Genomic DNA, 25,145 nt, shown 5'->3' on the forward strand with positions numbered 1-25,145 from the left:
TCCATCAATGAGCCTTCCCTCCCCACTTCCATCAATGAGCCTTCCCTCCCCATCTCCATCACTGAGCCTTCCCTCCCCACCTCCATCAATGAGCCTTCCTTCCCCGCCTCCATCAATGAGCCTTCCTCCCCACTTCCATCAATGAGCCTTCCTTCCCCACCTCCATCAATGAGCCTTCTCTCCCCACCTCCATCAATGAGCCTTCCCTCCCCACCTCCATCAATGAGCCTTCCCTCCCGACCTCCATCAATGAGCCTTCCCTCCCCTCCTTCATGAATTAGCCTTCCCTCCCCACCACCATCAATGAGCCTTTCCTCCCCACTTCCATCAATGAGCCTTCCCTCCCCACCTCCATCAATGAGCCTTCCCTCCCCACCTCTATCAATGAGCCTTCCCTCCCCACCTCCATCAATGAGCCTTCCCTCCCCCACCTCCATCAACGAGCCTTCCCTCCCCCACCTCCATCAATGAGCCTTCCCTCCCCACCTCCATCAATGAGCCTTCCCTCCCCACCTCCATCAATGAGTCTTCCCTCCCCACCTCCATCAATGAGCCTTCCCTCCCCACCTCCATCAATGAGCCTTCCCTCCCCACCTCCATCAATGAGTCTTCCCTCCCCACCTCCATCAATGAGCCTTTCCCTCCCCACCTCCAACAATGAGCCTTCCCTCCCCACCTCCATCAATGAGCCTTTCCTCCCGACCTCCATCAATGAGCCTTCCCTCCCCGCCTCCATCAATGAGCCTTGGCTGCCCTGTCTATGGTTTTACTTCCTTGGACCCCTTTTGGTTGGTCCTGACCACTGCAGACTGGGAACATCCTACAAGAGCTTTCGTTTTGGAGTTGCTCTGACCCAGTTGTTTAGTCATTACAATTTAGTCCTTGTCAAAGTCCCTCATATCCCTTTACACTTGACCATTGTTTTCCACTTTCAACTTCAGGGACAACATGTTCACGTGCTGCTTTAATTTATCTCACCCACTTTCAGATGCCATTGTAATGAGATAATCAATGTTATTCACTTTGCCTGTCAGTGGTCAGAATGTTATGGATGATTGGTGTAATCATTGTCCTCCTCCTTATTCCAAAAATGATTGTCAAAATCTGAAAATAAAATTAATTTGTGAAATCAAAACCTTTACAAAAGCAACACAAATTCTAAAAAAAAAAAAAAAAAAATGTTTCTACTACTTATATTTAAATGTAAAAATGATGAGCTTTTTCTTCGAGTAGCACAGTGCTCAGTATTCCTGCATATGCCAAGGATTAAATGATGTTACCCTGAATAAATAAGCGCTCAACATATCTCTAAGGGAATAAATGCTCAAAGTGAAGATTGTTTGATGATCAAATCCACCTCATCGGAGTGTAATGGTCAATAACTTGGTGGGTAACCTGCATATCTTCTTGCTGATGACACAAAGTATGCAATATTGTTAATATTCATGAAGTTGTTTGAAACATGAATTATGATTTGACATTCCCAAAACATTTGTCAAAGTTATAGAAACTGCAGTTCAACAAATCTAAATGCAAATTAATGCACATATTCTATATAGAGCATTAGTTACCAGCAGGAGGAAGGAGGTCCTGATTCCTCTATATAGATCTTTATATCACTAGAGGGATCACCAGCAGGAGGAAGGAGGTCCTGATTCCTCTATAGAGATCTTTATATAACTAGAGGGGTCACCAACAGGAGGAAGGAGGTCCTGATTCCTCTATATAGATCTTTATATCACTAGAGGGGTCACCAGCAGGAGGAAGGAGGTCCTGATTCCTCTATATAGATCTTTATATCACTAGAGGGGTCACCAGCAGGAGGAAGGAGGTCCTGATCCCTCTATATAGATCTTTATATCAATAGAGGGGTCAGGAGCAGGAGGAAGGAGGTCCCGATTCCTCTATAGAGATCTTTATATATCACTAGAGGGACCACCAGCAGGAGGAAGGAGGTCCTGATTCATCTATAGAGATCTTTATATATCACTAGAGGGATCACCAGCAGGAGGAAGGAGGTCCTGATTCCTCTATATAGATCTTTCTATCACTAGAGGGATCACCAGCAGGAGGAAGAAGGTCCTGATTCCTCTATAGAGATCTTTATATCACTAGAGGGGTCACCAGCAGGACGAAGGAGGTCCTGATCCCTCTATATAGATCTTTATATCACTAGAGGGATCACCAGCAGGAGGAAGGAGGTCCTGATTCCTCTATAGAGATCTTTATATATCACTAGAGGGATCACCAGCAGGAGGAAGGAGGTCCTGATCCCTCTATATAGATCTTTATATAACTAGAGGGGTCACCAACAGGAGGAAGGAGGTTCTGATCCCTCTATATAGATCTTTATATCACTAGAGCGGTCACCAGCAGGAGGAAGGAGGTCCTGATTCCTCTATATAGATCTTTATATCACTAGAGGGGTCACCAGCAGGAGGAAGGAGGTCCTGATTCTTCTATATAGATCTTTATATCACTAGAGGGGTCACCAGCAGGAGGAAGGGGGTCCTGATTCCTCTATATAGATCTTTATATCACCAGAGGGATCCCCAGCAGGAGGAAGGAGGTCCTGATTCCTCTATATAGATCTGTATATCACTAGAGGGATTACCAGCAGGAGGAAGGAGGTCCTGATCCCTCTATATAGATCTTTATATCACTAGAGGGGTCACCAGCAGGAGGAAGGAAGGTCCTGATCCCTCTATATAGATCTTTATATCACTAGAGGGATCACCAGCAGGAGGAAGGAGGTCCTGATTCCTCTATATAGATCTTTATATCACTAGAGGGGTCACCAGCAGGAGGAGGGAGGTCCTGATTCCTCTATATAGATCTTTATATCACTAGAGGGGTCACCAGCAGGAGGAAGGAGGTCCTGATTCCTCTATATAGATCTTTATATCACTAGAGGGACCACCAGCAAGGGGAAAGGAGGTCCTGATTCCTCTATATAGATCTTTATATCACTAGAGGGGTCACCAGCAGGAGGAAGGAGGTCCTGATCCCTCTATATAGATCTTTATATCTCTAGAGGGGTCATTACTATTTTTTTTTTCCGCATTTTCTTCACCACAGTAATCAGCAGGGATTTACTGAGCTGGTTGTGAGGATAAGTGGGGAGTCTCTGCAGACTATTACCCTCCACTCATTCATGATAATGATTTGCAGTGCTGGGGAGAAGCCCCTGGCAGCGGTTTGTGGAGGGAATACCATGTCCCATTCCCAAGCCTCCCACAGAAAGCCAGGGAAACAAAAGACGAGTCTTAAATGAAGACAGATGGCAGAGGATGCCACACATGGGGCTGGCAGAGGAGCCGCATTCCTCACCCTCCCCCGCTTGTCTAAGCGTTTGGAGGAGCGGCTGGATGTAAAGAAATATGAAGTGAGCTGAGAGCTGCGTCACAACGCTGACCGCAACACCGAGGACCCAGAATGAGGACCCAACATCTGACCTTCCAGAATGAAGACCAAACATCTGACCTTCCAGAATGAAGACCCAACTTCTGTCCTTCCAGAATGAAGACCCAACATCTGACCTTCCAGAATGAAGACCCAAAAATCTGTCCTTCCAGAATAAAGACCCAAAAATCTGTCCTTCCAGAATTAAGCTCCAGAATCCGTCCTTCCAGAATGAAGACCCAACATCTGACCATCCAGAATGAAGACCCAACATCTGACCTTCCAGAATGAAGACCCAACATCTGACCTTCCAGAATAAAGACCCAACATCTGACCTTCCAGAATGAAGACCCAAAATCTGTCCTTCCAGAATAAAGACCCCAAATCTGACCTTCCAGAATAAAGACCCCAAATCTGTCCTTCCAGAATGAAGACCCAAAATCTGTCCTTCCAGAATGAAGACCCAAAATCTGTCCTTCCAGAATGAAGACCCAAAATCTGTCCTTCCAGAATTAAGCTCCAGAATCCGTCCTTTCAGGATGAAAACCCAGAATCTGTATTTCCAGAATGAGGACCCTACATCTGTCCTTCCAGAATGAAGACCCCAAATCTGACCTTCCAGATAAAAGACCCAAAATCTGTCCTTCCAGAATAAAGACCCAAAAATCTGTCCTTCCAGAATAAAGACCAACAAATCTGTCCTTCCAGAATTAAGCTCCAGAATCCGTCCTTTCAGAATGAAAACCCAGAATCTGTATTTCCAGAATGAAGACCCAACATCTGTCCTTCCAGAATGAAGACCCAAAAATCTGTCCTTCCAGAATGAAGACCCCAAATCTGACCTTCCAGATAAAAGACCCAAAATCTGTCCTTCCAGAATAAAGACCCCAAAATCTGTCCTTCCAGAATAAAGACCAAAAAATCTGTCCTTCCAGAATTAAGCTCCAGAATCCGTCCTTTCAGAATGAAAACCCAGAATCTGTATTTCCAGAATGAAGACCCAACATCTGTCCTTCCAGAATGAAGACCCAAAAATCTGTCCTTCCAGAATGAAGTCCCAACATCTGACCTTCCAGAATAAAGACCCAAAAATCTGACCTTCCAGAATGAGGACCCAAAATCTATCCTTCCAGAATGAAGACCCAACATCTGTCCTTCCAGAATGAAGACCCCAAATCTGACCTTCCAGATAAAAGATCCAAAATCTATCCTTCCAGAATGAAGACAAAACAACACATTCACATTGGTGGAGAGGTGGAGTAGGGTGCTTCGGACCTTCCGTTACGAGCCTGCTCCCACCCAGACCTGGCAGTCAGCTACTAGGCAGATTTCCATTACCTGTGCTGCACAGGGAACAGCTACTAGGAACCAGGAATCCAGCTCTCTTTCTCTCCTCGTGGACTCCTTCATTCGCCGCAGGTAAGACCCTGCCTCTCAGGGCCTACCATCCTGGGGAACCACTGACGGCCGTCCTTCTCAGGGCAGCCGTCACTCAGACCCCTCACTGCGGCTCTCTATTCCCTCTTTGGCTCGGCATCCCCACTCGCACGGCCACCCACGATTGTGGTGGCCCCTAGACACCCCACCTGGGTGTATTTTCGGCGCTTTGCGGCGTTTTTTACACGCCCGCGCCAGCCTGCTACTTTCCGCGGCCGCCGCGCCTCAGGAAAGTCCGCGGCTTCAGCCGCGGCCTACCGGCGCTACGACCGTTTCTCCCTGCGCCTGCCACCAATAGTGCAGGTCTTTCTGATTATCGCCCCTGCACCCCCAGAGGTCCCCTCCACCCCCCTGCTTAGCAACCAGATCGGTGGAATCATTTTCTTACCAACCTGGTTGCCCCCCCAGCCTGGGTCCTGTGTCTTTGCCTGGCGGCCATCTTGGTGCACCCCAGCAACAGTGACACCCAGCATCCCCCCCCCTTTTTTTTCCCCTCATTAAGTTCAGCAGTCTTTGATCCAGGGCTTGAGCCGATCGCCTTTAGGGATCAGGAAGGAATTTTTTTTCCCTGCCGCAGCACATTGGCCAGCTTGCCCAGGGCTTTTTTTGCCTTCCTCTGGACCAAGGATTGCTGAGAGCGAGGATTCTGCGAATCCTCTCTCACCGAACACCCGCACCCCCGCCCACGGTGACTGGCAACAATGGTTAAATTGCGATACTCTGCGGAAACCATTTGGGGTCTGAGACAATTCGCAACAATATTACCTGCCGTCACCAAAAAAGCCTTAAAATCAGATCAACTTTTGAGAGTCGATCGACGATCGATCATCAAAAATTTCAACCATTCAACACAGCTCAAGCACATATCATGTGCGTTGCTTAACACTAGATCAGCAGTTAAACACCGATCAGAAATCCATGATTTCTTACTACAAAACAATCTAGACTGCCTCTTTATTACAGAAAGTTGGCTGTCAGACGATTGCAACACCATTCTCGGAGAACTGGTACCAGCAAATTATCGCATCCTAACGGAAAATAGAATAGGGCAAAGAGGAGGAGGCCTGGCGGTGATTCATAAGTCTCATATTGCAATCACTAAACCGGTCCTTCAAAATCCTCTACCTTTTATGGAAACCCTTACGCTTCAACTTCAAGCTCACTCTCAGGAGACCGTTCACATTCTCCTCTGCTATAGGCCCCCTGGGCCCAAATCGCAGTTGATTTCAGCATTAACGGAGTTCATATCCACTTACTCCCTTAACAGCAATCATCTTTTGCTGCTCGGGGATTTCAATTTGTGGGCCAACTCCTCACAGGATCCCATCGCGGAGGCCTGCATCGACCACCTGGAAGGGTTAGGACTTCAGCAACTTATATGCGGACCCACGCATGCTTCAGGTCACACTCTCGACCTAATTTTCAGACAAAATCTGAAAATAAACATTTTGGGTAATGAACCTTTGCCATGGACAGACCACCATGCAATTAGCTTCATAATTCCCAGAATTCCACTAGTCATGAAAGCACCCAAGCCGGTGACAATACACTGGGCTAGATCTCAGAGGAAGCTCCACTCGGAACTCTTCAGATCTACCCTGGAAAACCGAATTGGGGCTATTCCTCCTCAGCTAGCAGCCTCAGATACATTGGATGCCATAAATGCAGCTCTGCTACAGTCAGCCGACTTAGCAGCACCAAAGCGCAAAGTCCGCAGCCGGGCAAAAAAGTCCAGCTGGTTCAATAACCAGCTGTCGCTATTGAAGCAAGAGCGCAGAAGGGCGGAAGCCGCCTGGATAAGAAGTCCTTCAGAAGACCGCCTCAACTTCTACAAAGCAGTAACTACACGATATCACAAGGAAATTTTCAAAGCCAAAAAACTTCACTTTTCCATGGTGATTAACAGCGCAATGAATCGCCCACACGAACTCTTCAGGATGGTCACCCAGACCATGAATCCGGGATGTCTTGAAGTCCCCACTTCAGACACCCAAGAGTTCTGCAATGAACTATCGGATTTCTTCATCAACAAAATTGAAAAAATTCGGGTAAGTATTCGGCAAAACAATACTCCACTCAGCCCCCTCTTCAATCAAAACACCGACGGAACGCCTCTACAATCAACTAAGTTCACTTTGGAACCCATCTCCATTGATACCACTAAAAAATTCATTGGTGCGCTGCGCAACAGCACAGCACCCAATGACATCATTCCCACCAAGCTACTGAAGGAATGTGCCGACATCCTGGCGCCTCCAATCACACAGCTTATAAATCAGTCATTTAAGGAAGGCATAGTGCCTTCCCTGCTGAAAGAGGGCACAATCCTGCCGATCTTAAAAAAACCTAATTTGGATCCTATGGACCCAACTCACCACCGTCCCATAACAGGTCTAAATGCTCTGTCCAAGATAATGGAGAAAGTGGTGGTAAATCAGCTGCAACAGCATCTGGATACCCACAACCTACTCGATCCATTTCAATCCGGGTTCCGTCCTGGACACGGGACAGAAACGGCCTTACTGAAAATATGGGACGATGCGCTCGAGGCCGCAGACGAAGGAGAATCGTGTCTCCTGGTTCTGCTGGACCTAAGCGCAGCCTTTGACACAGTAGACCATAAATTGCTACTGAGACGACTAACAGAAGTCGCCGGAGTCTCAGAAGATGCCTTACCATGGTTCTCCTCTTTTCTCGGAAACCGATCACAAACAGTGAAACTGGGATCCTTCACGTCAGAAAAACGCACGGTGCCATGTGGGGTCCCCCAAGGATCCCCCCTATCACCGGTGCTGTTTAATATCTATCTTCGTCCTCTCTTTGATATTATCAGTAGCCAAGAACTACTCTATCACTCTTATGCAGACGACACGCAGTTGTATTTTCGCATCTGCCAAAAAAAGGATCATCATCTCAGATTAGAGAAATGTCTCTCTTCAATAGAAAACTGGATGACTAAGAGCTATCTCAAACTCAATAGCGCTAAAACAGAACTCTTTATGTTCAATGCCAGTCGGAAGAGACAACCGACAACAAACTGGACACCTTCGCCCATCCTGGGTCAGACCATCTCCCCTAGCTCCAAAGTCAAAAGTCTAGGAGTCACGTTTGACACCTTCATGACAATGGACGCACAAATAGGGTCAGTAGTCAGCGGGACGCACCATTTGATGCGCCTACTACGCAGACTTATTCCATTTATTCCCAAAGAAGACATAGCAGTCGTGGTGGGAACAATCGTGAATTCCAGACTGGACTATGCAAATGCCCTTTACCTCGGGCTCCCCAAGTACCAAATCGCTCGTCTTCAAGTCGTACAGAATACGGCCGCCAGACTGGTGACTGGGAAAAAATCTTGGGAATCAATCTCACCTTCACTGAGATCCCTTCACTGGTTGCCAGTGAAAGACAGAATTGCATTCAAAGCACTCTGCCTGACACATAAGTGCATCCATGGGAAGGCTCCTAGATATCTATGCGACAAGATCAAAACGCACAATTGCAACCGCATTCTGCGATCCACCGACCAAAATCTGGTCAAGGTTCCTAAAACCAAATACAAGTCCAAAGGAGAAAGAAGGTTTGCTTTCCAGGGCCCCAGGCTTTGGAATGCTTTACCAACCAGCATTCGGTTGGAGCAAAACCACCTGTCTTTCAGAAGGCAGATCAAAACCCTGCTTTTCTGAAGGCATGAGACACAAACAACTAGCGCCCAGAAGCGATTCAGTTCGCATGTGCCGCGCTATATAAATTTTTCATTCATTCATTCATTCAAGACCCCAAATCTGTCTTTCCAGTTAAAAGACCCCAAATCTGTCTTTCCGGAAAGAAGACCCAAAATCTGTCCTTCCAGAAAGAAGACCCAAAATCTGTCCTTCCAGAATGAAGACCCAACATCTGTCCTTCCAGAATGAAGACCCAAAATCTGTCCTTTCAGAATGAGGACCCAAAATCTGTCCTTCCAGAATGAGGACCCCAAATCTGACATTCCAGATAAAAGACCCAAAATCTGTCCTTCCAGAATGAAGATCCAAAAATCTGTCCTTCCAGAATTAAACTCCAGAATCCGTCCTTTCAGAATGAAGACCCAAAATCTATCCTTCCAGAATGTAGACCCAAAATCTGTCAATCCAGAATGAGGACCCATAATTTGTCCTTCCAGAATGAAGACCCAACATCTGACCTTCCAGATAAAAGACCCAAAATCTGTCCTTTCAGAATGAAGATCCAAAATCTGTCCTTCTAGAATTAAGTCCCAACATCTGTTCTTCCAGAATAAAGATCCAAAATCTGTCCCTCCATACCAAATCACCTACAGAATGATACAGTGTACCTCTTCACCAGTCCCAAGTGTTACATAGTTACATGGGAGTGGTATGGAAATGCTCAGTTATACTTGGACTGTTGTGGTGACGATCAGGGACACTGTGACTGGTGTGGCAGTGATCAGGGACACTGTGACTGATGTGGCAGTGATCAGGGACACTGTGACTGATGTGGCAGTGATCAGGGACACTGTGACTGGTGTGGCAGTGATCAGGGACACTGTGACTGATGTGGCAGTGATCAGGGACACTGTGACTGATGTGGCAGTGATCAGGGACACTGTGACTGATGTGGCAGTGATCAGGGACACTGTGACTGATGTGGCAGTGATCAGGGACACTGTGACTGATGTGGCAGTGATCAAGGACACTGTGACTGATGTGGCAGTGATCAGGGACCCTGTGACTGGTGTGGCAGTGATCAGGGACACTGTGACTGATGTGGCAGTGATCAGGGACCCTGTGACTGGTGTGGCAGTCATCAGGGACACTGTGACTGATGTGGCAGTGATCAGGGACACTGTGACTGATGTGGCAGTGATCAGGGACACTGTGACTGATGTGGCAGTGATCAGGGACACTGTGACTGATGTGGCAGTGATCAAGGACACTGTGACTGATGTGGCAGTGATCAGGGACCCTGTGACTGGTGTGGCAGTGATCAGGGACACTGTGACTGATGTGGCAGTGATCAGGGACACTGTGACTGGTGTGGCAGTGATCAGGGACACTGTGACTGATGTGGCAGTGATCAGGGACGCTGTGACTGATGTGGCAGTGATCAGGGACCCTGTGACTGGTGTGGCAGTCATCAGGGACACTGTGACTGATGTGGCAGTGATCAGGGACGCACGCCATTAGTGAAAAAATTAATTATTAATAAAAATGCCATAGAACTATCCCCTATTTTGTAGACACTATAACATTTGCGCAAACCAATCAATATACGCTTATTGCGTTTTTTTTTTTTTTTTTTTTTTTTTTTACCAAAAATATGTAGAAGAATATGTATCGGTCTAAACTGAGGAAAAAATAAATACATCATATTAAATCAATAAATCTAAAACGTATATAGTATACATTTTCAAAATATCAAATATAATATACAAAAATTATTTTATTTTCTATTTTGTGGAGCAAAAAAAAAAAAAATGGCTAGTCCAGTACAATTAAATCAATAAATATAAAATGTATAAAGTACATTAACATTTTTATATTTTTATAATATTAATGTACTATATACATTTTAGAGTTATTGATTTAATTGTACTGTACTAGCCATTTATTTTTATTTTGCTCCCCAAAATAGAAAATACATTTTTTTTATATAAAAAATATATTTGATATTTTGAAAATGTATTTTGCACCCAAAAAGTCCCAATTTTCTTCCTTCTCCACTTGTTTTCTTATATATTTTTTGGGGGTGTTTATTATTTTTTATAGCACTTTTCGCTGTGAAAATACCAATGGTCCCAAAAATTTGTCAAAAAATGTCCAATGTGTCCGCCATAATGTCACAGTCATGAAAAAATTCATAGTAAAAAAAAAATTATTAATAAAAATGCCATAAAACTATCCCCTATTTTGTAAACGCTATAAATTTTGCGCAAATCAATCGATAAACGCTTATTGCGATTTTTTTTTTTACCAAAAAATGGTAGAAGAATATGTATCGGCCTAAACTGAGGAAAAATAAGTTTTTTTTATATATTTTTGGGGGGATATTTATTATAGCACAGTACAATTATTTTATTTTCTATTTTGAGGAGCAAAATAAAAATAAATGGCTAGTACAGTACAATTAAATCAATAAATCTAAAATGTATAGAGTACATTAACATTTTTATATTTTTATAATATTAATGTACTATATACATTTTAGATTTATTGATTTAATTGTACTGTACTAGCCATTTATTTTTATTTTGCTCCTCAAAATAGAAAATAAAATCATTTTTTATAAATATATTTGATATTTTGAAAATGTATTTTGCACCCAAAAAGTCCCAATTTTCTTCCTTCTCCACTTGTTTTCTTATATATTTTTTGGGGATATTTATTATAGCAAAAAGTAAAAAAAAAAATATTTTTTTCAAAATTGTCGCTCTATTTTTGTTTATAGCGCAAAAAATAAAAACTGCAGAGGTGATCAAATACCACCAAAAGAAAGCTCTATTTGTGGGGAAAAATAGACGCCAATTTTGTTTGGGAGCCACGTCGCACGACCGCGCAATTGTCAGTTAAAGCGACGCAGTGCCGAATCGCAAAAATGTGGCCCGGTCTTCAGCCAGCCAAATGGTCCGGGGCTGAAGTGGTTAAGAAACACTTTAGACTTCAGCTTTAATAAATGTTGCATTGCTTTGTGTGATTTCTTCAGGAATGGGGTAACTTATCCCCCCCCCCCCCAAAAGGTGGAAAACCCCTTTTTAAGCGCCGCGCTAAAAGACATTTTAGAAAACGGCAGTTAACGCATCAAGCTATCCAGAGCGGAGACAGAATTATTTTCTGAAATAATGTTCCCCCAGCAGGTGACTTCTGTTTTTTTTTTTTTTTCTTTAAGCTTTTCTTTGGCGCTGTCACGCTGCAATCATTCGTTTGCCTTCCTTCCAAAACCAATCGTCATGCCGGGTTTGGCCTCCAACACAAGCCTCCTGTCATCTGACACTGCGGACGGCTCGCCACACAAGCGTTAGGAGCACGGTTCCAGGAAATCGACCTAATCATAAAAAATGATGCGGTCGATCGTAATGCGCTGCTCCACAAAAAATCAAATATTTGCTGAGATTTAGAAAAATAACCCCATAAAAAAAAAGAAAAAAGTAACCATTTCACAAATCGGCAATTGAACTTTTTTTATTATTTTTTTTATTTTTTTATTTTTACTCTCTCTTTTCTTGTCTTTGGCAGAATTCAAAGAAGCCTTTTCGCTCTTTGATCGGACCCCTAATTGCGAGATGAAAATCACCTATGGACAATGCGGGGACGTTCTGAGGTCGCTGGGGCAGAACCCGACCAACGCCGAAGTCTTGAAAGTCCTCGGGCGGCCAAAACCAGAAGGTTAGCGAATGTTTGTCGTGTCCACTTGCCAGCAAAAATTAATGTTTCGCAAACAGGCCGTGTTTTTCCAGAGTTCTGTCAATTCGACTTTTCTCCGGCTGAAAAGGAAAAAAAAAAACGCGAGCGAGCGGAGAAAGAGAAATTTGGTAGCGAGCAAACTGGCACATGCCGACATTTTCTTACTTAATGCCAAACAGCTTTGCGGTTCTTTATTATTATTCGTTCTCAACTTATTGCAAGCTAAAAAAGGCTAAAGACTAACTCCCAGCTCATTTTTTATGTGTGGGGCAATCACCCCCAAAGGACCTGTTGGATTTATAATGGGCTCCAGGGCCGCCATCAGGGGGGTACAGGCAGTACACATGTAAGGGGCCCGGATGGCAACCCCCCTTTTTTTTTTAAGGGGCCCGCGGATGGCAACCCCCCCTTTTTTTTTTTATAAAAAAATATGTTATGTATTTTTTTATTTCTTTTTTTTTATATATATATATATATATATTAAAGGGCCCAGAGGTCCCTTTTCCCTGGATGGCAACCCCCCTTTTTTATGTATTTTTTTTCTTATATATTTTTTTCATCAGGGGGGTACAGGCAGTACACCTGTAAGGGGCCCGGATGGCAACCCCCCTTTTTTTTCTGTAAGGGGCCCCCGGATGGCAACCCCCCTTTTTTTTTTTTATAAAAAAAATGTTATGTATTTTTTTATTTCTTTTTATATATATATATATATATATATATATATATATATATATATTAAAGGGCCCAGAGGTCCCTTTTCCCTAGATGGCAACCCCCCCCCCTTTTTTTATGATTTTTTTTCATCAGGGGGGTACAGGCAGTACACCTGTAAGGGGACCTGGATGGCAACCCCCCTTTTTTTCTGTAAGGGGCCCCCGGATGGCAACCCCCCCGTTTTTTTTTTATAAAAAAAATGTTATGTATTTTTTTATTTCTTTTTTATATATATATATATATATATATATATATATATATATATATATATTAAGGGCCCAGAGGTCCCTTTTCCCTAGATGGCAACCCCCCCCTTTTTTTATGATTTTTTTTTCATCAGGGGGGTACAGGCAGTACACCTGTAAGGGGCCCGGATGGCAACCCCCGTTTTTTTTGGAATGGGCCCCTGGATGGCATCCCCAACTTTTTTTTTTTAAATCTGTATGTACTTTTTTTATTTCTTTTCTTTTTTTTTAAACATTAAAGGGCCTAGAGGTCCTAAATTCACGCCCCCGCTTCTCAATTAGCGGCGGCAGCCCCCCCCCCCGGTTCTCCCCCCCAAAGCTGTGTAAGGGACCCCTTTTTTTTCTTTTTATAAAAAAAAAATATTTTTTTATGTATTTTTTTTATGTATTTTTTATTAAAGGGCCTAGAGGTTCCCAGGGCCCTGGATGGCAACCCCCTTTTTTTATTTTATTCTTTATTTATTTTTTCTTATATATATTTTTTTATTTCTACCCCCTTTCTTTTTTTATATATATATATATATATATATATATATATATATATATATATATATATATATTTATTTCTTTGTAAGGGGTCCAGAGGTCGTCCCCCCCCCACAATTCGTGGCGCACCCCCGCTTCTCAATTCACGCCTCTAGTGGTGAGGATGGACTGCGCTGCAACTGGCTTCAGGTCGCGGCCACCAGGGTCTCCCAGCTCACGCTCACAGTAGGTTACAGGAGGATAGAGAGGAAGCAGCAGCCCAGGATAACAAGAGATAATAAGGGGATAAGCCAAAGGTCGGGGGCAACTAGAATACAAGGATAAACATAGAACACGCCAAAGGTCAGGGTCAAAAGCAGGCAGGGATAGTCGATAACAAACAAAGATCGGTAACTGGTATCAGACGTAGAAGACACAGCAAGTTACACACAATGTTGATCAGCACAGCTGGCTTGCAATGCACAGGTTAATATAGAGTTCCCTGATAGGGCTTGGGGTGGAGCCATGCTTAGAGGAGAGATTACTTAACCACTTAAGACCCGGACCAAAATGCAGGTAAAGGACCCGGCCAGTTTTTGTGATTCGGTACTGCGTCGCTTTAACTGACAATTTAAACAAATTGTCTCCCAAACAAAATTGGCGTCCTTTTTTCCCCTCACAAATAGAGCTTTCTTTTGGTGGTATTTGATCACCTCTGCGGTTTTTATTTTTTGCGCTATAAAAAAAAATAGAGCGACAATTTTGAAAAAAATGCAATATTTTTTACTTTTTGCTATAATAAATATCCCCCAAAAATATATATAAAAAAAATGTTTTCCTCAGTTTAGGCCGATACGTATTCTTCTACATATTTTTGGTAAAAAATGGCAATAAGCGTTTATCGATTGGTTTGCGCAAAATTTATAGCGTTTACAAAATAGGGGATAGTTTTATTGCATTTTTATTAATATTTTTTTTTTACTACTAATGGCGGCAATCAGCGATTTTTTTCGTGATTGCGACATTATGGCGGACTCTTCGGACAATTTTGACACATTTTTGGGACAATTGTCATTTTCACAGCAAAAAATGCTATAAAAATGTACTGCTTACTGTGAAAATTACAATGGCAGTTTAGGGGTTAACCACTAGGGGGCGCTGAAGGGGTTAAGTATGACCTCATCTGTGTTTCTTACTGTAGGGGGGCGGGGCTGGACATGTGACGTCATTGATCGTCTTTCCCTATGTCAGGGAACACACAATGACAGCGCCACAGTGAAGAACGGGGAAGGTGTGTTTACACACAGCTCTCCCCGTTCTTCAGCTCCGGGGACCGATCGCGGGTCCCGTGGCCACGGAGCTTCGAACCAAGTCGCGGGCACATGCCCGTGACCCACGGCTGGGCAATTAAAGAGGACGTACAGGTACGTGCTTGTGCCCAGCCGTGCCATTCTGCCGACGTATATGGGCAGGAGGCGGTCCTTGAGTGGTTAAGCAGCCAGGTGCGAGTGGCTGGCCTCTTAATCTGAACACATGGAGAGGTAAGCTGACAGACAAACATTACTGCATAACCATGACATACACAGACCAATCAATGTAGCTACAGTGCTGATCGCAGCACCTGCAGCAAGGAAGCAATGCATACTGAGAGGCTTGAGTATTTAGTTTATATAAATCTCCATCCACCTGCCACCAAAAAAAAAAAAAACATTGAAAACTAAAGACAAAGAAACATAGCAGGCATACACATAAAAAATATTGGTCTTTTCTGTATTTTGCAGAACTGCACACAAAACTGATGGACTTTGACACCTTCCTGCCCATGATGCAGCACATCTCCAGGTCTAAGGAGAAGGGAACGTACGAGGACTTTGTAGAAGGATTGCGCGTCTTCGACAAAGAAGGCAACGGCACCGTCATGGGCGCTGAGATTCGGCACGTCCTGGCAACTTTAGGTATGGAGTCACGTTTTTTAAAGTGGACTTTTCTTTTAATTTACAGGTCTTTATGAACACATTCCTCGCGAGTCTCACTGTGCCCATCTGCAGCCTCACTGCGCCCACCTGTCTCATTAGTGCCCATCTGCAGCCTCACTGTGCCCACCTGTCTCATCAGTGCCCATCTGCAACCTCACTGCGCCCACCTGTCTCATTAGTGCCCATTTGCAGCCTCACTGCGCCCACCTGTCTCATCAGTGCCCATCTGCAGCCTCATTGTGCCCACCTGTCTCATCAGTGCCCATCTGCAGCCTCACTGTGCCCACATGTCTCATTAGTGTCCATCTGCAGCCTCACTGTGCCCACCTGTCTCATCAGTGCCCATCTGCAGCCTCACTGCGCCCACCTGTCTCATTAGTGCCCATCTGCAGCCTCACTGCGCCCACCTGTCTCATCAGTGCCCATCTGCAGCCTCACTGTGCCCACATGTCTCATTAGTGTCCATCTGCAGCCTCCCTGTGCCCACCTGTCTCATCAATGCCCATCTGCAGCCTCATTGTCATGGACATGCAATAATGTCTGGCAGCTTATCTTCTTCTCATGTCTCCATCAGAGGCCTGACTCTCTTATCTGGCTGCCTTTTTATCACCTCTCCTTCCTGTATGGCACCACCCCAGGCCATCCCAGGAAGTCTATATTAACTGTTGCACTGCAGGTCTGCTTTGCTGTTCAACCGTGTTGTTAGCTTAATTTCCTGTCTGCAGTGTGCTACGTTTACCTTCCTGTGTACCGTTTTTGGCTCGTCCCTGTCTTCTCCTGTTTGCCTGTGATCCTGACCTTTTGCCTGTCCCTCGGTTACCCTTGTCTGCCTGTTGCCCTGACCTCGGCTTACCCATCACTATCGCTTGTCCTGGTTGCTGCTTCCCCTCTCTCCCTGCGGAGCGTGGCCTAGGGGATCCCAGGGGTCGCGACCTGGATCCAGCTGCGGCGAAGGCCATCCTCACCACTAGAGGCTCTGGTGAACACAAAGCTGGGTTTTAGACTCCGCACCCTGGGGAATCTTGGGTTCACGCTTCCTCTCTGATTGCAGCAGTCGGCTATAGGGTTCACTACCCTGTGGTGCATCCCTGACCCCAACGGGGTGCACTTGTCACATGGCCACAGGTGACCTGACACTCACTGCACCCACCTGTCTCATTAGTGCCCATCTGCAGCCTCCCTGTGCCCACCTGTCTCATCAGTGTCCATCTGCAGCCTCACTGTACCCACCTGTCTTATTAGTGCCCATCTGCAGCCTCCCTGTGCCCACCTGTCTCATCAGTGCCCATCTAGAGCCTCACTGTGCCCACCTGTCTCATTAGTGCCCATCTGTAGCCTCACTGTGCCCACCTGTCTCAGTACCCATCTGCAGCCTCACTGTGCCCACCTGTCACATCAGTGCCCATCTGCAGCCTCACTGTGCCCACCTGTCTCATTTAGTGCCCATCTGCAGCCTCCCTGTGCCCACCTGTCTCATCAGTGCCCAACTGCAGCCTCACTGTGCACACCTGTCTCATTTAGTGCTTATCTGCAGCCTCCCTGTGCCCACCTGTCTCATCAGTGCCCATCTGCAGCCTTACTGTGCCCACCTGTCTCATCAGTGCAGTCAGTGGTGTTTAAAAAATAAAATAAAATAAATTAACACATTCCTGACATACACCAATATACAGTCACAATTTTCAGAAAAGATCCGCCAAATCAGTCACTTTGCCTAGGCTGAACCATACATGCCTGGGAACCATACATACCTGGGGATCATACATACCTGGGGACCATACATACCTGGGAACCATACATACCTGGGGACCATACATACCTGAGAACCATACATACCTGGGAACCATACATACCTGGGGACCATACATACCTAGTGTGATACATTTGCCTATATGTCTCAGTTTACTGCTCCCTGCTAGCCATATGGGTAGAGGTAGAAAGGAATTTCATGTGATTCATTCCTCTGACAGGTTATTGACGTGCTAATGTCCCCTCACTGTTTCTAAAGGTTAATTGATCTATTGTGTTGTGTGAAGGAGATCTGTGTTTAAGTGGCTTGTGTTAATTATTCTGATTGCTTCATTGTGGTAATTATCTCTCTATATGCGGGGTCGAGCGGTCTGGTTGATGTATTCAGTACAGCTAGTGCTCAGCGTCACTGATGTCATTGTCTAAAGAAAATGTGTTTTCAGCATCGGCTCCATCGTGTCTGCCTAGTCATCTGTATGGAAGCCCCAGTGTGAGGGGGGCGGAGATTTGTCATTGTAACAGTTTTGGAAATGACATATAAGCTGTGTGATATAACATTAAAGTCTGTCTTGTTCAAGCAGTAAGCTTGTCTCATGTGTGGCTTTCTGGGCGATTCCAGGGATATCCCTCCTCGTGGAATATTGGGGTGATTTTCGTTATGGGAAGAAGGGAACGTTGACGGGGATATCATACCGATACCGTCACAATTGGTTGGTAGCAGTGGGATTTTTCCCTTCTATTCCCCTTCACACCCGGATTCCAAGCAGACACTGGAAGAACTACTGGAAGTTCGTGGAAGGATTGCTAGCAACAAAACCAAGCGGGTCATCATAGCAGAATCAATGGAGCTAGACCAGGAGGACGGGATTGCAGCAACGCCAGCAGTACAAGAGATGGAGACACCAGTGATTCAGGAGGAGGAATCGCCAGCCAACAAAGTAATGAGAGAGAAGCTAGCATGGTTCGGTCCGAACCCAACGGCGGATGTGGTGCTGAAAGTGATGGACCTGTTAGCGGAGGAGGCTAAACAAATAAGAGACAAACAAATAAGAGACGCAGAACTACAGGAGGATAAACAAATAAGAGACGCAGAGCTACAGTTAAAACTGGCAGCAGTCCAACAAGCAGCCGCACATTCTCCAAACAGTGAGTACAGCACAGCAGACGCAAGGAAGATTCCGTTTAGCGCTTTTAAAGCTTTTGATGAAAAGGACTGTGAGATTGATAACTTCCTGGCGGATTTTGAGCGACAATGTAACCTGCACCGAATAGCTAGAGGAGAGTGGGTTGCAATATTGTCAGGCAAACTGTCAGGCAAAGCTTCTGATGCTTTCCGTACCGTGCCAGATCAGGATATCCATAGCTACGCCCGGGTTAAAGAAGCGCTCCTGGCTCGTTATGCAGTAACCCCAGAGTCCCACCGACAGAAGTTCAGGGACTCACGCAAAACCACGAAAGACTCTTATGCGGAATGGGCATGCCAATTGTCCCGGTCGGCCTCTAACTGGGCTAACAGCAGCCAGGCCACCACCGCAGAGGACATTTTGCAACTAATGCTCCTGGAGCAATTTTACAATCACATCCAGACGGACGTCAAAGACTGGGTGAGAGATCGCAGGCCCATGACTCTACCAGAGGCCGCTAAGTTGGCGGATGAATATGCAGATACTCGCAAGACGAACCAGGTCACACCACAGGAACAACCTCCACCACAAATGGTGCCCTCACACCCACCAACCGCTAGATACCAACCTCCTAACAGACCGGTGACATCTAGCCCTCGCTATCCACGCCAGGAGGGCAACGAACAACGCTGCTTCCGGTGCAAACAGCTGGGTCACTTCAAGCAGAATTGCCCCATGTATGACAACACCAGGTCAAATTGGTCTCAACCTGGGTACCGCCCACCAGCAGCAGCCCATTGTGTAGACTCGGCTTGGGATCCCCAGGAGCTGGGTCAGGAAGAACCATTGGGCACCCCTTACGAAGCCCTCATGGTACAATCTGTTATTACGGACAACAGGGAACACCATTGTCAGCTGGTCATGGGCTCCAGCCCCGAGCCGGAGGGGCCCTGGAGGGAGCTGGGCAGAAAGAGGCACCGCCGGCCACCCTTCAAGAAGAAGAGGTCCTGGAAGCCGTATAACAAGCTGACCTGGGAGGAGAAGAAGCGACTGGAGGAGAGGGAGTCGCAGCGGGCGTCCCAGATGCGTGCCGAGATGTTCGCCAAGGGCCCACCGGTGGCCCCTTACACCACCACCCAGTTCCTGATGATGAAGGACCACGTGGAGAGCCTGCAGGACATGAGCAAGCAGGATCTGATCCGTGAGTACATAGAGCTGGAGGAGTGCATAAGCCGCATGGAGGAGGAGAACAACCACCTGAGGTCACAGCAGGCTGACCCCCCCAGGCTCCATGAACTGGAGATGGAGCTGGAGAAGCTCCAAGAGGAGAACCGGCGGCTGCGGAGGGAGCAGGGGGTGGCTGACCTTATGGGGCTCTTATTCCCCTCCCCCCCCCTGGACTCTGAGCACCAGTGCTACAGCATTTCAACAAATATAACTTTTTCTTTTTATGAATCTCCTGGGATTGTCACTTCAGAGCCATAACCTGCCCCCTCCCATAGCGGGACACCTAGACGGCGGCGCACAGACCCATTCGCTGTCTTCACACTGACTTCTGGTGACTTTGCAGATCGCACAAAGACTTGGGGACTGACCGGCGTGTGATCTGACGACCCGGTGACATACCTGAGTCTGAAGCAGTTGCCAAGGGAGGTCAGTCATGCCAAACGGAGTTAACCTCGGACTAAAAGCTCTGAACCCGTCAACCCTACTGGACCAGGGAAGGTCCAACCGGGTTTGCCGGAGCAGGGAGCAAAAGGGGGGCCATTGTGATACATTTGCCTATATGTCTCAGTTTACTGCTCCCTGCTAGCCATATGGGTAGAGGTAGAAAGGAATTTCATGTGATTCATTCCTCTGACAGGTTATTGACGTGCTAATGTCCCCTCACTATTTCTAAAGGTTAATTGATCTATTGTGTTGTGTGAAGGAGATCTGTGTTTAAGTGGCTTGTGTTAAATATTCTGATTGCTTCATTGTGGTAATTATCTCTCTATATGCAGGGTCGAGCGGTCTGGTTGATGTATTCAGTACAGCTAGTGCTCAGCGTCACTGATGTCATTGTCTAAAGAAAATGTGTTTTCAGCATCGGCTCCATCGTGTCTGCCTAGTCATCTGTATGGAAGCCCCAGTGTGAGGGGGGCAGAGATTTGTCATTGTAACAGTTTTGGAAATGACATATAAGCTGTGTGATATAACATTAAAGTCTGTGTTGTTCAAGCAGTAAGCTTGTCTCATGTGTGGCTTTCTGGGCGATTCCAGGGATATCCCTCCTCGTGGAATATTGGGGTGATTTTCGTTATGGGAAGAAGGGAACGTTGACGGGGATATCATACCGATACCGTCACACCTAGGGACCATACATACCTGGGGACCATACATACCTGGGAACCACACATACCTGGGAACCATACATACCTGGGGACCATACATACCTGGGGACCATACATACCTGAGAACCACACATACCTGGGAACCATACATACCTGGGAACCATACATACCTGGGGACCATACATACCTGGGGACCATACATACCTGGGAACCATACATACCTGGGGACCATACATACCTGGGAACCATACATACCTGGGGACCATACATACCTGAGAACCACACATACCTGGGAACCATACATACCTGGGAACCATACATACCTGGGGACCATACATACCTGGGGACCATACATACCTGAGAACCATACATACCTGGGAACCATACATACCTGGGGACCATACATACCTGGGGGCCATACATACCTGGGAACCATACATACCTGGGAACCATACATACCTGGGGACCATACATACCTGGGGACCATACATACCTGGGAACCATACATACCTGGGGACCATACATACCTGGGAACCATACATACCTGGGAACCATACATACCTGGGGACCATACATACCTGGGAACCATACATACCTGGGGTCGGTTTGCAGGAGGTTCAAACAGCTTACAAGTTTGAACTTTAACTCAAACCCCATTGACGTTAAAGCGAGCCAAATTTTTTTAATCAATTTTGACCATTTTCAAGGTTAACCACTTCAGCCCCGGAATAATTTTCCCCTCTTCCTGACCAGAGCACTTTTTGTGATTCGGCACTTGCATGTTTTAACTGACAATTGCGCGGTTGTGCGACGTGGCTCCCAAACAAAATTGGCGTCCCTTTTTTCCCACAAATAGAGCTTTCTTTTGGTGGTATTTGATCACCTCTGCGGTTTTTATTTTTTGTGCTATAAACAAAAATAGAGAGACAATTTTGAAAAAAACAAAACATTTTTTTTACTTTTTGCTATAATAAATATCCCCCAAAAATATGTAAAAAAAAAAAAGAAAGTGGAGAAGGAAGAAAATTGGGACTTTTTGGGTGCAAAATTAATTAAAAAGATATCAAATATAATATATAAAAATTATTTTATTTTCTATTTTGAAGAGCAAACACAGTACAATTAAATCATTACATTTTTAATTTATATAGTACATTAACATTATAAAAAATATATAAATGTAAATGTGAATGTACTATATACATGTTGGATTTATTGATTTAATTGTACTGTACTAGCCATTTATTTTTATTTTGCTCCTCAAAATAGAAAATAAAATAATTTGTATATGTTATATTTGATATTTTGGAAATGTATACTATATACATTTCAGAAAAACGCACTATATACAGTACATTTTAGATTTATTGGATTTAATTGTACTGCACTAGCCATTTATTTTTATTTTGCTCCTCAAAGTAGAAAATAAAATAATTTTTATATACTATATTTGATATTTAAAAAATGTATACTATATCAATTTTAGATTTATTGATTTAATATGATATATATATATATATATATATATATATATATATATATATATATATGTTTTTTGTGCTTTTCATTAGAAGGCTTGTACCCCTAAACTGGACAACATCCCCTGAAAAAGCCTGACATATGGGCGAAACATGTTCAGAAGTCCATCTCATTTTGCTGTTTCAATGAAATTCTGATAAACTACTAGCTTCTTTTTTTTTTGCTCGTCAAAATAGAAAATACATTTTTTTTTATATATTATATTTGATAAAAAATTATTTTGCACCCAAAAAGTCCCAATTTTCTGCCTTCTCCACCTGTTAAACTCATGGATGTGGTGCTAAAATCAGTTTGGTCTGCTCGTAATCATAAAAAACTATATAAAAAATATATATATTTTTTCCTCAGTTTAGGCCGATACGTATTCTTCTACATATTTGGTAAAAAAAAATGCAATAAGCGTTTATTGATTGGTTTGCGCAAAAGTTATAGCGTCTACAAAATAGGGGATATTTTTATGGCATTTTTGTTAATAATTCAATATACACACCAGATCCTTAATCTAAAATACACACAGTCGGAATTTCCGACAACAATCTCCCATCGAACATTTGTGGTCGTCATTTCATTCTAGTGACTCCAGATGACTTGTCATGGTATGGTGCCACTTTTATTACCAGCATTATATATGTCTATATATTTATTGGCCACTTTCAAGCTTGGCAGTATATTGGTGGCTCATTTATCATGTGTCTGTCTCCTAGGTGAAAAACTGACAGAAGAAGAAGTGGATCGGCTTATGTCCGGCCAGGAAGACGCCAATGGCTTGATTAACTACGAAGGTAATTAGAAGCTTACATCATGTTAACCACTTCAGCCCCGGAAGAATTTACCCCCCTTCCTGACCAGAGCACTATTTGCCATTCGGCACTGCGTCGATTCAACTGACAATTGCGCGGTCGCAGGGCCGCCATCAGGGGGGTACAGGCAGTACACCTGTAAGGGGCCCGGAGGTCCCCAGGGGCCCAGATGGCAACCCCCTTTAAAAAAATACCTTTTTTTTTATAGGGGTTCGGAGGTCCCCAGGAGCCCGGAGGCCCACAGGGCCCCAGATGGCAACCCCCCTTTTTTTTATTTATTTTTTATAAAAAAAATATATATATTTTTTAATATATTTTAATTTTATTTTTTATTAAAGGGCCAATTCTTTTTTATTTTTTTTTAGGGGTCCGGAGACCACCCTTGACAACCCCCTTTTTTTAATAAAAAAAATCTTTTTTTTTTTATATTTCTTTTATTTATATATATATATATATATATATATATATATATATATATATATATTAAAGGGCTCAGAGGTCCCCAAGGCCCCATGTGGCAAACCCCCTTTTTTTCATAATTTTTTTTTTATTTCTTTTGTGTATATATATATATATATTTTTTTTTTTATTAAAGGGCCCAGATGTTTATTTTATTATTATTATTAAAGGGCCCAAAGGTCCCAGATGGCAACCCCACCTTTTTTTGTAATTTCTTTTTATAAAAAATAATAATAATTTGTATATATATGTATATATTTATATATATATATATATATATATATATATATATATATATATATATATATATATATATATATATATATATATATATATATATATAGGGCCCAGAGGTCCCTAGGGCCCCAGATGGCAACCCTCTTTTTTAAAAACAAAATCTATATATTTTTTTTCTTTTTATTAAAGGGCCCAGAAGGCCCCGGATGGCTACCCCCCCCTTTTTTTTATATATATTCTTCTTTATTTCTTCTTTTTTTGTAAATGCCCCCCCCCCCCCCCTGCTTCTCAATTTCAGGCGGCAGCACCCCCCCCCCCCCCTCCAGTTCTCTGCTCCAGGGGGCCCATGCCTGAAGCTGTGTAAGGGGCCCCATAATTCCTGATGGCTCCCAAACAAAATTGACGTCCTTTTTTTCCCCACAAATATAGCTTTCTTTTGGTGGTATTTGATCACCTCTGCATTTTTTTTTTTTTTTTTTTGCGCTATAAACCCAAAAAGAGCGACTAATTTGAATAAAAAAAAAAAACAATATTGTTTACTTTTTGCTATAATAAATATCACCACAAAAAAAATAATTCCTCAGTTTAGGCCGATACGTATTCTTCTACATATTTTTGTTTAAAAAAAAATCGCAATAAGCGTTTATTGATTGGTTTGCGCTATAAACAAAAAAAGAGCGACAATGTTAAAAAAAAGCAATATGTTTACTTTTTGCTATAATAAATATAAAAAAAAAAACTTTTTTTTTCCTCAGTTTAGGCCGATACGTATTCTACATATTTTGGGTAAAAAAAAACTCGCAATAAGCGTATATTGATTAGTTTGCGCAAAAGTCATAGCGTCTACAAAATAGGGGATAGAATTATGGCATTTTTATTATTATTATTTTTTTTGGCGGCAAAATTACGGCGGACACTTTTGACACTATTTTGGGACCAGTGTCATTTATACAGCGATCAGTGCTATAAAAATGCACTGATAACTGTGTAAATGACACTGGCAGGGAATGGGGTTAAACACTGGGGGCAAGGAAGGGGTTAAGTGTGTCCTAGGGAGTGATTCTCACTGTGTGCGGGGGGGGATGGGCTACAAGTGACATGACAGTGATGACTGCTCCCGAGATGACAGTTCTGTCACTAGGCAGAACAGGCAAATGCCTTGTTTCAGGGGCGGACTGACCATTAGGGGGCCCCATCAGGATTGCCAGGCTTAGTAAAACCAGGGACAGTATATAAAAATCTATGCTTATTTTTAGGGTTGTCCCGAT

General features: G+C 44.0%; 1 protein-coding gene across 1 annotated transcript in view; it reads left to right on the plus strand.

Annotated features, from left to right (window-relative positions):
* The window catches only part of MYL3 (myosin light chain 3), a 68,012-nt gene that overhangs the window by 27,232 nt on the left and 15,635 nt on the right, over nucleotides 1-25,145 (plus strand). The window contains exons 3-5 of the mRNA XM_040355214.1: nucleotides 12,072-12,221; nucleotides 15,445-15,618; nucleotides 23,086-23,163. Coding sequence (XP_040211148.1) covers nucleotides 12,072-12,221; nucleotides 15,445-15,618; nucleotides 23,086-23,163 — 402 coding nt within the window. The remainder of the gene's footprint in view (nucleotides 1-12,071; nucleotides 12,222-15,444; nucleotides 15,619-23,085; nucleotides 23,164-25,145) is intronic.

Source organism: Rana temporaria, chromosome 5, assembly GCF_905171775.1.
Source record: "Rana temporaria chromosome 5, aRanTem1.1, whole genome shotgun sequence".
Classification (NCBI taxonomy): Eukaryota; Metazoa; Chordata; class Amphibia; order Anura; family Ranidae; genus Rana; species Rana temporaria.